This window comes from Entelurus aequoreus, linkage group LG08, assembly GCF_033978785.1.
Source record: "Entelurus aequoreus isolate RoL-2023_Sb linkage group LG08, RoL_Eaeq_v1.1, whole genome shotgun sequence".
NCBI lineage: Eukaryota > Metazoa > Chordata > Actinopteri > Syngnathiformes > Syngnathidae > Entelurus > Entelurus aequoreus.
Window position 1 is genome coordinate 5,182,771 of NC_084738.1, and position 12,312 is coordinate 5,195,082.

The 12,312-nt window shown below is 33.8% G+C and overlaps 1 protein-coding gene across 6 annotated transcripts in view; it reads left to right on the forward strand.

The window, feature by feature from the left end:
• The window catches only part of entpd1 (ectonucleoside triphosphate diphosphohydrolase 1), a 75,506-nt gene extending 64,498 nt beyond the window's left edge, over window positions 1-11,008 (forward strand). For all 6 annotated transcript variants that reach the window (XM_062055362.1, XM_062055361.1, XM_062055366.1 and 3 more), the window contains 4 exons: window positions 1,431-1,688; window positions 8,750-8,863; window positions 8,929-9,066; window positions 10,701-11,008. In XM_062055362.1, coding sequence (XP_061911346.1) covers window positions 1,431-1,688; window positions 8,750-8,863; window positions 8,929-9,066; window positions 10,701-10,916 — 726 coding nt within the window. In that variant the 3' untranslated portion in view covers window positions 10,917-11,008. The remainder of the gene's footprint in view (window positions 1-1,430; window positions 1,689-8,749; window positions 8,864-8,928; window positions 9,067-10,700) is intronic.
• The last annotated feature ends 1,304 nt before the right edge of the window (window positions 11,009-12,312 follow it).

The following is a 12,312-nucleotide window of genomic DNA, read 5'->3' on the forward strand; positions in this document are numbered from 1 at the left end:
TTAAAATACAAATTACTACTTCTACTAATATTAAAAATAACAAAATATTAAGACTAATATTAAGGCATGATAACTATAATAAAATATTATCATTATATATGCCTTATTATTATTCATATTTTGTTATTATTATTATAACAAAATATGAATACTAATATTAAGGCATGATAACAATAATAAAATATTATCATTGTATATATACTTTAATATTATTTTTTTGTTATTACTATAATAACAACCAAATATTAATACTAATATTAAGGCATTATAACAATAATAATAAAATATTATATGTGCCTTAATATTATTATTAAGATTTTGTTATTATAATAACTACAAAATATTAATACTAATATTAAGGCATGATAACAATAATAAAAGATTATCATTATGTATGCCTTAATATTATTAATATTTTATTATAATAACAATATACATTCTAATATTAAGGCATGATAACAATAATAATAAAAGATTATCATTAGATATGCCTTAATATTGCTATTAATATTTTGTTATTATTAGTAGTAGTAGTAATAGTAATATAATATTTGAATGGCCTAATTATAATATTATTAAGGCATGACAGCAATAATAATAAAAGATTATCATTATAAATGCCTTTTTATTATTATTATTATTATTATTATATTATGTGTACCCTGCCTTCCGCCTGAGTGCATCTGGGATAAGTGGTAAAAGATGGTGGGATATTATGTATTTTATATAAATATTATAATAATGCTGTAAAAAAAAAAAAGCAGCAATGACTATAATATTGCAATAAAAATGACAATATTATGTTATTCATATGAAAAACAATCATTTTATTTTGATGGTAATAATAATATTGTAAAAATGACAATATTATTATAATTATTATAAATAGTATTATTTAATAAAAATAAAAATGATTGAGTTTTTAGAAAAAATAAATATACATGGACTTGATAGAAAAAATATAGGTATCTAAACTTAAGAAAAAATCATTTAAATTGCATTTTGTTTGAAAATAAATGGTATTATTATTAAAACATGACGATACTAATTTTAATTAAAAAAAAAAGTATACATATTTTTTTAAATTATGTATATTTTTATATTTATCATATTATTTGAAATACATATTTATTTGAATATCATTAGCTCAAATACATCTCCTGGCTGGTGTACTCTTCAGTTAAATAATACATTCCAGTGGTCACTGTTTAAAAAAAAAAGATGGCAAATCTTTAAGGCTAAAAATGTGTTTAAGAAGACAGATTTTTTTTAAATACCAAAAAAAACAATATTTGGAATTTGAGATTTGTAATAAAAATATCAATACAGTAATTTGCAGCGTTTACCATTTTTATTTCCAAATTAAAATCCATTGAATTCTTATAGAAAAGTTGAAGTAATCACTTTCCTTCGTCGTCGTCCTCCTCCAGGCGGGTCCTCAGGCGCTATTGGACCCGTGTATGCACCCGGGCTACAACAAAACCGAGGACTACTCGAGCCTTTACGACAGCCCCTGCGTGTCGGACAGGAAGCCCCAGGGAGCGCCGGCCAGGTTCCAGCACAGCGGCTCAGGAAACTTCCAACAATGCCAGGACGTGGTGCGAAACCTCCTCGACTCCAGCCAGTGCAAACACAGCCAGTGCTCCTTTAACGGCGTCTACCAGCCCACCCTGGAGGGCATGTTCGGGGTAAGTGGAGACCACCACCATCTACTCCAACCTCTGCCTGCATCAGGCATTAGAGAAACACAGGTTACTTCCCAGTTGCTCCATCTAGTGGTGAAGTCGATGTACTACACCTCATTCCCATGTCCAAACTGAAGGAGATAGTTTTGTATTGTGTGTGTATACACTGTATACAGCAGGGGTCACCAACCTTTTGGAAAGCAAGAGCTACTTCTTGGGTAGTGATTAATGCGAAGGGCTACCAGTTTGATACACACTTAAATAAATTGCCAGAAATAGCCAATTTGCTCAATTTGACGGGATGGTTTCCTGTTGGCCCCGCTGTGGACTGGACTCCCGCTGATGTGTTGGATCCACTGTGGACTGGACTTTCACAATGTTATGTCAGACCCACTCGACATCCGTTGCTTTCGGTCTCCCCTAGAGGGGGGGGGGTTACCCACATATGCGGTCCTCTCCAAGGTTTCTCATAGTCATTCACCGACGTCCCACTGGGGTGAGTTTTTCCTTGCCCGTATGTGGGCTCTGTACCGAGGATGTCGTTGTGGCTTGTACAGCCCTTTGAGACACTTGTGATTTAGGGCTATATAAATAAACATTGATTGATTGATTGAATTTACCTTTAACTCTGTTATTATTAATAATTAATGATATTTACACTTAATTGAACGGTTTAAAAGAGGAGAAAACACGAAAAAAATGACAATTAAATTTTGAAACATTGTTTATCTTCAATTTCGTCTCTTTAAAATTCAACCGAAAAAAAAGAAGAGAAAAACTAGCTAATTCGAATCTTTTTGAAAAAATTTAAAAAATAATTTATGGAACATCATTAGTATTTTTTCCTGATTAAGATTAATTTTAGAATTTTGATGACATGTTTTAAATAGGTTAAAATCCAATCTACACTTTGTTAGAATATATAACAAATTGGACCAAGCTAGACAAATCATTATTTCTTCTAGATTTTCCAGAAACATTTTTTTTAAAGAAATTCAAAAGACTTTGAAATAAGATTTAAATTTGATTCTACAGATTTTCTAGATTTGCCAGAATAATTTTTTTGAATTTTAATCATAATAAGTTTGAAGAAATATTTCACAAATATTCTTCGTCGAAAAAACAGAAGCTAAAATGAAGAATTAAATTAAAATGTATTTATTATTCTTTACAATAAAAAAAAAAATTTACTTGAACATTGATTTACATTGTCAGGAAAGAAGAGGAAGGAATTTAAAAGGTAAAAAGGTATATGTGTTTAAAAATCCTAAAATCATTTTTAAGGTTGTATTTTTTCTCTAAAATTGTCTTTCTGAAAGTTATAAGAAGCAAAGTAAAAAAAATAATGAATTTATTTAAACAAGTCTTTAAAATATTTTCTTGGATTTTCAAATTCTATTTGAGTTTTGTCTCTCTTAGAATGAAAAATGTCGGGCAAAGCGAGACCAGCTTGCTAGTAAATAAATAAAATTAAAAAAATAGAGGCTGCCATTTGAGCTATTATAAGAACAGGCCAGCGGGCTACTCATCTGGTCCTTACAGGCTACCTGGTGCCCGCGGGCACCGCGTTGGTGACCCCTGGTATACAGTATTTCCCCAAATAGTGACCTCCCTTCCCATTGATGCCATGCCTCAATTAAATACCTAATCGTGAAGAAATAAAACATAGATATTAAATAGATACATATAAATGATGTTTTAATCACATTTATTTGTATCAATACACTTATATCAGGGGTGTCCAAACTTTTTCCACTGAGGGCCGCACACTGAAAAATCTAAGCAAGCGGGGGCCATTTTGATATTTTTTATTTTAAAAACCAATACAATTTATGTATAAAAAAATATACATTTATGCCTCCACTCAGGCTTGATACCGGGGACTCCAAAGGGTTTAGGTTAAAAAAAAAAAAAAAATTGTCATTATTTATAGGGATGTCCGATAATGGCTTTTTGCCGATATCCGATATTCCGATATTGTCCAACTCTTTAATTACCGATACCGATATCAACCGATACCGATATCAACCGATAGATGCAGTCGTGGAATTAACACATTATGCCTAATTTGGACAACCAGGTATGGTGAAGATAAGGTACTTTTTAAAAAAATTAGTAAAATAAGATAAATAAATTAAAAACATTTTCTTGAATAAAAAAGAAAGTACAACAATATAAAAACAGTTACATAGAAACTAATAATGAATGAAAATGAGTAAAATTAACTGTTAAAAGTTAGTACTATTAGTGGAGCAGCAGCACGCACAATCATGTGTGCTTACGGACTGTATCCCTTGCAGACTGTATTGATATATATTGATATATAATGTAGGAAGCAGAATATTAATAACAGAAAGAAACAACCCTTTTGTGTGAATGAGTGTGAATGGGGGGAGGGAGGTTTTTTGGGTTGGTGCACTAATTGTAAGTGTATCTTGTGTTTTTTATGTTGATTTAATTTTTTTTTTAAAAACCAAAAAAAAAAAACGATACCGATAATTAAAAAAACGATACCGATAATTTCCGATATTACATTTTAACGCATATATCGGCCGATAATATCGGCAGGCCGATATTATCGGACATCTCTAATTATTTAGTATTATTATTATTCAAAGTTTAAATATCTAGATATACTGTATAGGTATATCTGTCAATATAAAGTTGTTGTTTTTTTAGATTTAAGTTGTATGCCCTTTTTGTCAAAGAAAACCCAGTTTTTTATGGAAAAAACAAAATATGAAATATTTTCCCCCAATAAAATTTTAAAGTGGAACATTTCAGATTATATAATAATTGGAGCTCATACCATAACTCATAACAACATTGATTTTAATGTATTATTATTTTTTGAGCAGACACTTAAAAAAAAAAAAAAAAGTCCCACTAAAATTATTGGGGATCCAAAAGGGTCCAGCTCAGTAAAGTGTTAAAAAATAAATCGTAATTTTTTTTTAAAACTGTTAACACAATAGTCTCGAGATCAACTTCAGATCTATCTGTCAATTATAACTTGTAATGTTGTTTATGTTCCTTGTTTGTTCATTTTAGGCCCTTCTTTAAAAATATGGCAAACACAAAATATGCAACCTTTTCCCCAAAAAATATCTCAAAGTGGAATATTTAATGTGACCTAATTGGAGCCTTGAATAGGTCAATAATTCATAATAACATTGTTTTTGATTCATTATTATGTTTTAAAGAAAGAAACAGCCTGCATGACAGCTTAGTGTTATTAGAGTCAACATAGCAACATTTTATTGTCACCTGTTTACTCTTTTATACCACTTTTCATGTTTTTTTTTTTTTTTATCGTATTTTTAGAATGTGCCGTGGGGCCGTTAAAAAATTACCTGCGGGCCGCAAATGGCCCCCGGGCCGCACTTTGGACATCCCTGACTTATACGATACCTAAATAAACACAAGCATCAATTAAACGCCTCACTTTAAATAAATCCCTAAAAAAAAAAGAATGTATTACATTTTTTTATATTTATTTACTTACATTTAAAAATTTAAAACTATATATATATATCAATCAATCAATCAATCAATGTTTATTTATATAGCCCTAAATCACAAGTGTATATAGAGATGTCCGATAATATCGGCCGATATATGCGTTAAAATGTAATATCGGAAATTATCGGTATCAATTTTTTATTATCGATATCGGTTTTTTTTTTTTTTTTGTTTTTTTTTTAATTAAATCAACATAAAAAACACAAGATACACTTACAATTAGTGCACCAGCCCAAAAAACCTCCCTCCTCCATTTACACTCATTCACACAAAAGGGTTGTTTCTTTCTGTTATTAATATTCTGCTTCCTACATTATATATCAATATATATCAATACAGTCTGCAAGGGATACAGTCCGTAAGCACACATGATTGTGCGTGCTGCTGCTCCACTAATAGTACTAACCTTTAACACTTCATTTTACTCATTTTCATTCATTACTAGTTTCTATGTAACTGTTTTTATATTGTTGTACTTTCTTTTTTATTCAAGAAAATGTTTTTAATTTATTTATCTTATTTTACTAATTTTTTTTAAAAGTACCTTATCTTCACCATACCTGGTTGTCCAAATTAGGCATAATAATGTGTTAATTCCACGACTGCATATATCGGTTGATATCGGTATCGGTTGATATCGGTATCTGTAATTAAAGAGTTGGACAATATCGGAATATCGGATATCGGCAAAAAGCCATTATCGGACATCCTTATGTATATATATATATATATATATATATATATATATATATATATATATATATATATATATATATATATATATATATATATATATATATATATATATATATATATATATATATATATATATATATATATATATATATATATATATATATATATATATATATATATATATATATATATATATATATATATATATATATATATAATTTTTTTTTTTTTTTTTTAAATTATCACAATGTACCTCGGGGTCTTGTTCACGAGTGAGGGAAGAGTGGATCGTGACATCGACAGGCGGATCGGTGCGGCGTCTTCAGTATTGCGGACGCTGTATCGATCCGTTGTGGTGAAGAAGGAGCTGAGCCGGAAGGCAAAGCTCTCAATTTACCGGTCGATCTATGTTCCCATCCTCACCTACGGTCATGAGCTTTGGGTTATGACCGAAAGGACAAGATCACGGGTACAAGCAGCCGAAATGAGTTTCCTCCGCCGGGTGGAGGGTTTTCTCCCTTAGAGATAGGGTGAGAAGCTCTGCCATCCGGGAGGAGCTTAAAGTAAAGCAGCTGCTCCTCCACATGGAGAGGAGCCAGATGAGGTGGTGCGGGCATCTGGTCAGGATGCCACCCGAACGCCTCCCTAGGGAGGTGTTTCGGGCACGTCTGACCAGTAGGAGGCCACGGGGAAGACCCAGGACACGTTGGGAAGACTATGTCTCCGGACTGGCCTGGGAACGCCTCGGGATTCCCCGGGAGGAGCTGGACGAAGTGGCTGGGGAGAGGGAAGTCTGGTGCTTCTCTGCTTAGGCTGCTGCCCCCGCGACCCGACCTCGGATAAGCGGAAGAAGATGGATGGATGGATTAAAAAATACATTGGAGTATTTTTTTATTTTATTGACTATCATTTTTTCATATGAAGTTACCTAAATAGCCTCACTGCTAATAAGCGCCTAGTACCTTCTGCAGTTAATGTTATAATATAGTTAAAATATTTTCAATAAACTATAATTATAACATTTAAAAAATACATTTGATTATTATTTTTTTATTGACTAATTTCTTCATATGAAGTTACCTAAATAGCCTCACTGCTAATAAGCGCCTGGTACCCTCTGCAGTTAAGTCCCCTGCAGTCACTAGTGAGTCATGAAGGGGGATAAAAGACTTTTAGAGTTAATTGTGAATCTTTTCCTTCCCTTCCTGGTGACGACGCTATAGGCCAGGGGTCTATGTTGCTAAGTATAAAAATGAGCCGAAATTTTTGAATGAAAGAAACCGCTGTTCTAAATGTGTCCACTAGATGTCGCAATAGCAATTATTTGCATCTTTGTAGATTTTGCTACATACTGCATGTAAAAAATATATATACTGTACAACAGTGGTCCCCAACCTTTTTTGCACCACGGACCGGTTTATTGTAGGCATTGTTTTCAGGGACTGGCTTTGCCAGATAAATACAGCAAAAATAAGTGCATGAAAAATACAAGTCACTATAACGCTGAATTAGTTTACAATGAGATGCAGATGCAAATCAGCCTTTGGCTACAATCTGTCACATTTATATTATATATGTTCATTAATGTGCATTGTATCATGTCACAAAGTTACAACAAATGGCAACTTCCTATGAGGAGTTTTATTGTACATCTATAAACGAGCTTATTTTTTTCATTTGTATTTATCTCCTTCATTGATGTGCATCTTTGGTAGACAATTATACCACAATTATTCAGTAATACAGTTACACATCAAATGCCTGAGAAGGAGCAGGATGAAGAAAAATCTTAAATTTTCCTGCCCCCTTCAACTTAATACGTAGTCTTACTTAATAATATATAAACCAATTTATTGGTGTGTCTGGTGGAACAGGCGAAAGTTAAGTAGGAGAAAATGCAGTCGTTTATCAATGAATGTTTCTCTGCGGCCCGGTGGTTGGGGACCACTGCTGTACATGGTGTTAGTGCACCAGTCGAGGAAAATGAGCAAACTACATAAATAACATCCTGAAATTTGATATTTTTTTATCTTGATGGATTGAAAATGAACACCAATGAGTTGACTGATTATTATACATGATCACGTAATGTATTCAGAAAATATAAATAACGACAAAAAAAAATAGAATACTATTAACCGCAACATGTAAGTGTTAAAAAAAAAAACATTATGATTTGTACATTTTCAAAATGTGCTTGTTCTATTTTTTAAACAATGAAAACAATCTGAAGTTCTTTACTTTTAAGTTATAGGATAGGATAGGATAGGTCTTTATTGTCATTGCACAAGTACAACGAAACTTTGTTTTCAGCATAAACCCGTTCAAGATTAGACAAACAAACAGTGTACGGGGTTACAGAACAGGAACGCTGATGGGTCGCCACAAGGCACCCCGTAAAAGATGGTGGGAAAGGTAAACGCTGGGGAAGGATGAGTAAAAAAATAGGATCTAGACTGGGCTCCTAAAGGGGCCCAGTCTGGAGTGGGTAAAAACCTCCATGCCATGCACACATAAACATGTTACATTTAATCACGACAACTCCCAACAGAGGGGCGGGGAGTTGGGACCCTGGAGGTCGACTGCTGTTATGAAGCGCTGTCAGCCGTCCATCACCCCGAGGGGAAACAAGCGGTGGTGAAGGCGTGGGGTGGGGGAGGGGGGGTGTGTGTGTATGTGCCCATTGTCTTGGAATCACAAGAGTGTCCACAGTAATCATTAATTCAATTATTTTTATGAATTTAATCAATTATCGTGCCGTGATTTTACCAGTCTGGCCCACTTGGGAGTAGATTTTTTTTTTTTTTTTGTCCCCATCTAAAATGAGTTTGACGCCCCTGCTGCAGGCCTTCTCCGCCTACTACTACGCCATGAGCTTCCTCAACCTCACCGACACGTCGGTGCCTCTGCAGGCGGTCAAGGAGAGGATTGGCAGCTTCTGTGCCACACCCTGGGAGCAGGTTGCCACTCCGCAAACCTTTCACTTCCTCTCGCTGTGATGGACTCAACGCTTGTTTCCCGGCAGGTGCAGCAGCAGAATCCCAAAATCAAGTTGAAATATTTATTCGGTTATTGTTTCACGGGCACTTACCTCATCACGCTGCTCACGGAGGGATACAACTTCACCTCCGAGACGTACTCCAGCATCAAATACGTGCACAAGGTCAGTGGCAGGACACGCCCTCCTATTGCTATTGTACTATTTTTCAGCTATAGTTACATTAAAGGCCTACTGAAATGATTTTTTTTTTATTTAAACGGGAATAGCAGATCCATTCTATGTGTCATACTTGATCATTTCGCGATATTGCCATATTTTTGCTGAAAGGATTTAGTAGAGAAAATCGACGATAAAATTCGCAACTTTTGCTTGCTGATAAAAAAAAGCCTTGCCTGTAGCGGAAGTAGCGTGACGTCACAGGAGCTAGTATTCCTCACAATTCCCCATTGTTTACAATGGAGCGAGAGAGATTCGGACCGAGAAAGTGACGATTACCCCATTAATTTGAGCGAGGATGAAAGATTCGTAGATGAGGAACGTTACAGTGAAGGACTCGAGAGGCAGTGATGGACGTATCTTTTTTCGCTCTGACCGTAACTTAGGTACAAGCTGGCTCATTGGATTCCACACTCTCTCCTTTTTCTATTGTGGATCACGGATTTGTATTTTAAACCACCTGGGATACTATATCCTCTTGAAAATGAGAGTCGAGCACACGAAATGGACATTTAAAGTGACTTTTATCTCCAAGACAATACATCGGTGACACACTTAGCTACTGAGCTAACATGATAGCATCGTTCTCAAATGAAGATAGAAACAAAATAAATAAACCCCTGACTGGAAGGATAGACAGAAGATCAACAATACTATTAAACCATGTACATGTAACTACACGGTTAAAAATTCTCAGCCTGGTAAGGCTTAACAATGCTGTTGCTAACGACGCTAAGGCTAATTTAGCAACTTAGCAACCGGACCTCACAGAACTATGATAAAACATTAGCGCTCCACCTACGCCAGCCAGCCCTCATCTTCCCATCAACAGCCGTGCTCACCTGCGTTCCAGCGATCGACGGCGCGACGAAGGACTTCATCCGTGGGTTTGGCGGCAAGCATCGGCTAGGCGTAGTAAGTAGTCCTTGTTGTGTTGCTGTAAGTATTGTACTTAGCCGCTAATACACCGATCCATCCCACCTACAACGTTCTTCTTTGCAGCCTCCATTGTTCATTAAACAAATTGCAAAAGATTCACCAACACAGATGTCCACAATACTGTGGAATTTTGTCGAAGAAAACAAGAGGCTTTTGTATCGGGTCCGATGGGGTCCAACCACTTCCGTTGCTTTGTGACGTCACGTGCATAAATCATATCCAAAGGAGTTTTTCAAGCGGAAGTGTGGCGGGAATTTTAAAATGTCACTTTATAAGTTAACCCGGCCGTATTGGCATGTGTTGCAATGTTAAGATTTCATCATTGATATATAAACTATCAGACTGCGTGGTCGCTAGTAGTGGCTTTCAGTAGGCCTTTAATCATTAGTAATGCAGCAGCCTAGTTTGGAATGGCAGGGTCCCTGCTATCACATGTTGATAAAAATATAACATTTACATAATAAAAATCAACTACAGGCTTCCCAAATGCTGTAATAAATTAAGCATGATGAAACTGTTTAATGTTGCACTTTTTATATGTAGAAGAAAAGTTTTGTCATTTTATTTCATCCGAGCAACAACTTGAGGCAGTTTAATGTTGATTAACGTGGGCAGAATTATTGTTGTCTTGGTGTGGTCAGATCAAAGGGAGCGAAGCCGGCTGGACTTTGGGTTACATGTTGAACCTCACCAACATGATCCCCGCTGAGGCGCCGGACACGCCCCCGCTGCCCTACGCCGGCTACGTCTCCATCGTCACCGTCATCGCCGTGCTGCTCTTCGTCCTCCTCCTCCTCGCCGTCTACTCCTGCAGGCCTCGCTGCTCCAAACCGCCGCCGCCGCCACAGGTCATATAAACACTGTGGAGGACAGAAAGATGTTTGTGAGTACCTGCACCAGTCCACTGTGGTATGAATGTAATAATGTATTAATAAAATAACATCTATATACTCAGGTTGGTACCGTTTCATTTGAAAGGCATTAAGACAAAGTGTGTATAAATGTAAACAATGTACAGTCCTGGTCAAAAGTTTACATACACTTGTAAAGAACATAATGTCTTGAGTTTCTACGGAGCCCCTAAAGGGACATGGGGGAAATGTTGTTTTTACATTATTTTTTATTTTTTTTAGACATGTATCTCGTGCGCACAAAAATCTTTTTATAAAGTTATAAAAAAATAAATTAAAAAAATGTATAATTTTTTTATTTATATATTATTTAGACATGTATCTGTAAAAAAAAAAAAAATATATATATATTTTTTTTAGACATGTATCCCGTGTGCACAATAAAGTTTCCCGTGCGCACAAAAAACGTTTTATAAAGTTACAAAAAAAAATTACAAAAATGTATTTTTTTTTTTTTTTGACATGTATCTGTAAAAAAAAAAAAGTATAATTTTAATTTTTTTTTAGACATGTATCCCGTGCGCATGATAGTTTCCTGTGCGCACAAAAAAAGTTTTATAAAGTTATAAAAAAAAATTACAAAAATGTATATATTTTTTTTAGACATGTATCTGTAAAAAAAAAAAAAAAATGTATAATTTTTTTTTTTTTTTAGACATGTATCCCGTGCGCAAGATAAAGTTTCCCGTGCGCACAAAAAACATTTTATAAAGTTATTTTTAAAAAAATTACAAAAATGTATATTTTTGTTTTAGGCATGTATCTGTAAAAAAAAATAAAAAATTTATAATTTTTTTTTTTTAGACATGTATCTGTAAAAAAAAAAAAAAAATGTATAATTTTTTTTTTTTTGCGCACAAAAAAAGTTTTATAAAGTTATAAAAAAAAATTACAAAAATGTATATATATTTTTTTAGACGTGTATCTGTAAAAAAAAAAAAAAAAAAAGTATAATTTTTTTTTTTTTTTAGACATGTATCCCGTGCGCACGATAAAGTTTCCCGTGCGCACAAAAAACATTTTATAAAGTTATTTTTAAAAAAATTACAAAAATGTATATTTTTGTTTTAGGCATGTATCTGTAAAAAAAAAATAAAAAATTTATTTTTTTTTTTTTTTTTAGACATGTATCTGTAAAAAAAAAAAAAAAAAAGGATAATTTTTTTTTTTTTTAGACATGTATCCCGTGCGCACGATAAAGTTTCCCTTGCGCACAAAAAACGTTTTATAAAGTTATAAAAAAAAATACAAAAATTTATATATTTTTTATACATATTTCTGTAAAAAAAAAAAAAAAAAGTACAATTTTTATTTTTTTTAGACATGTATCCCGTGCGCACGA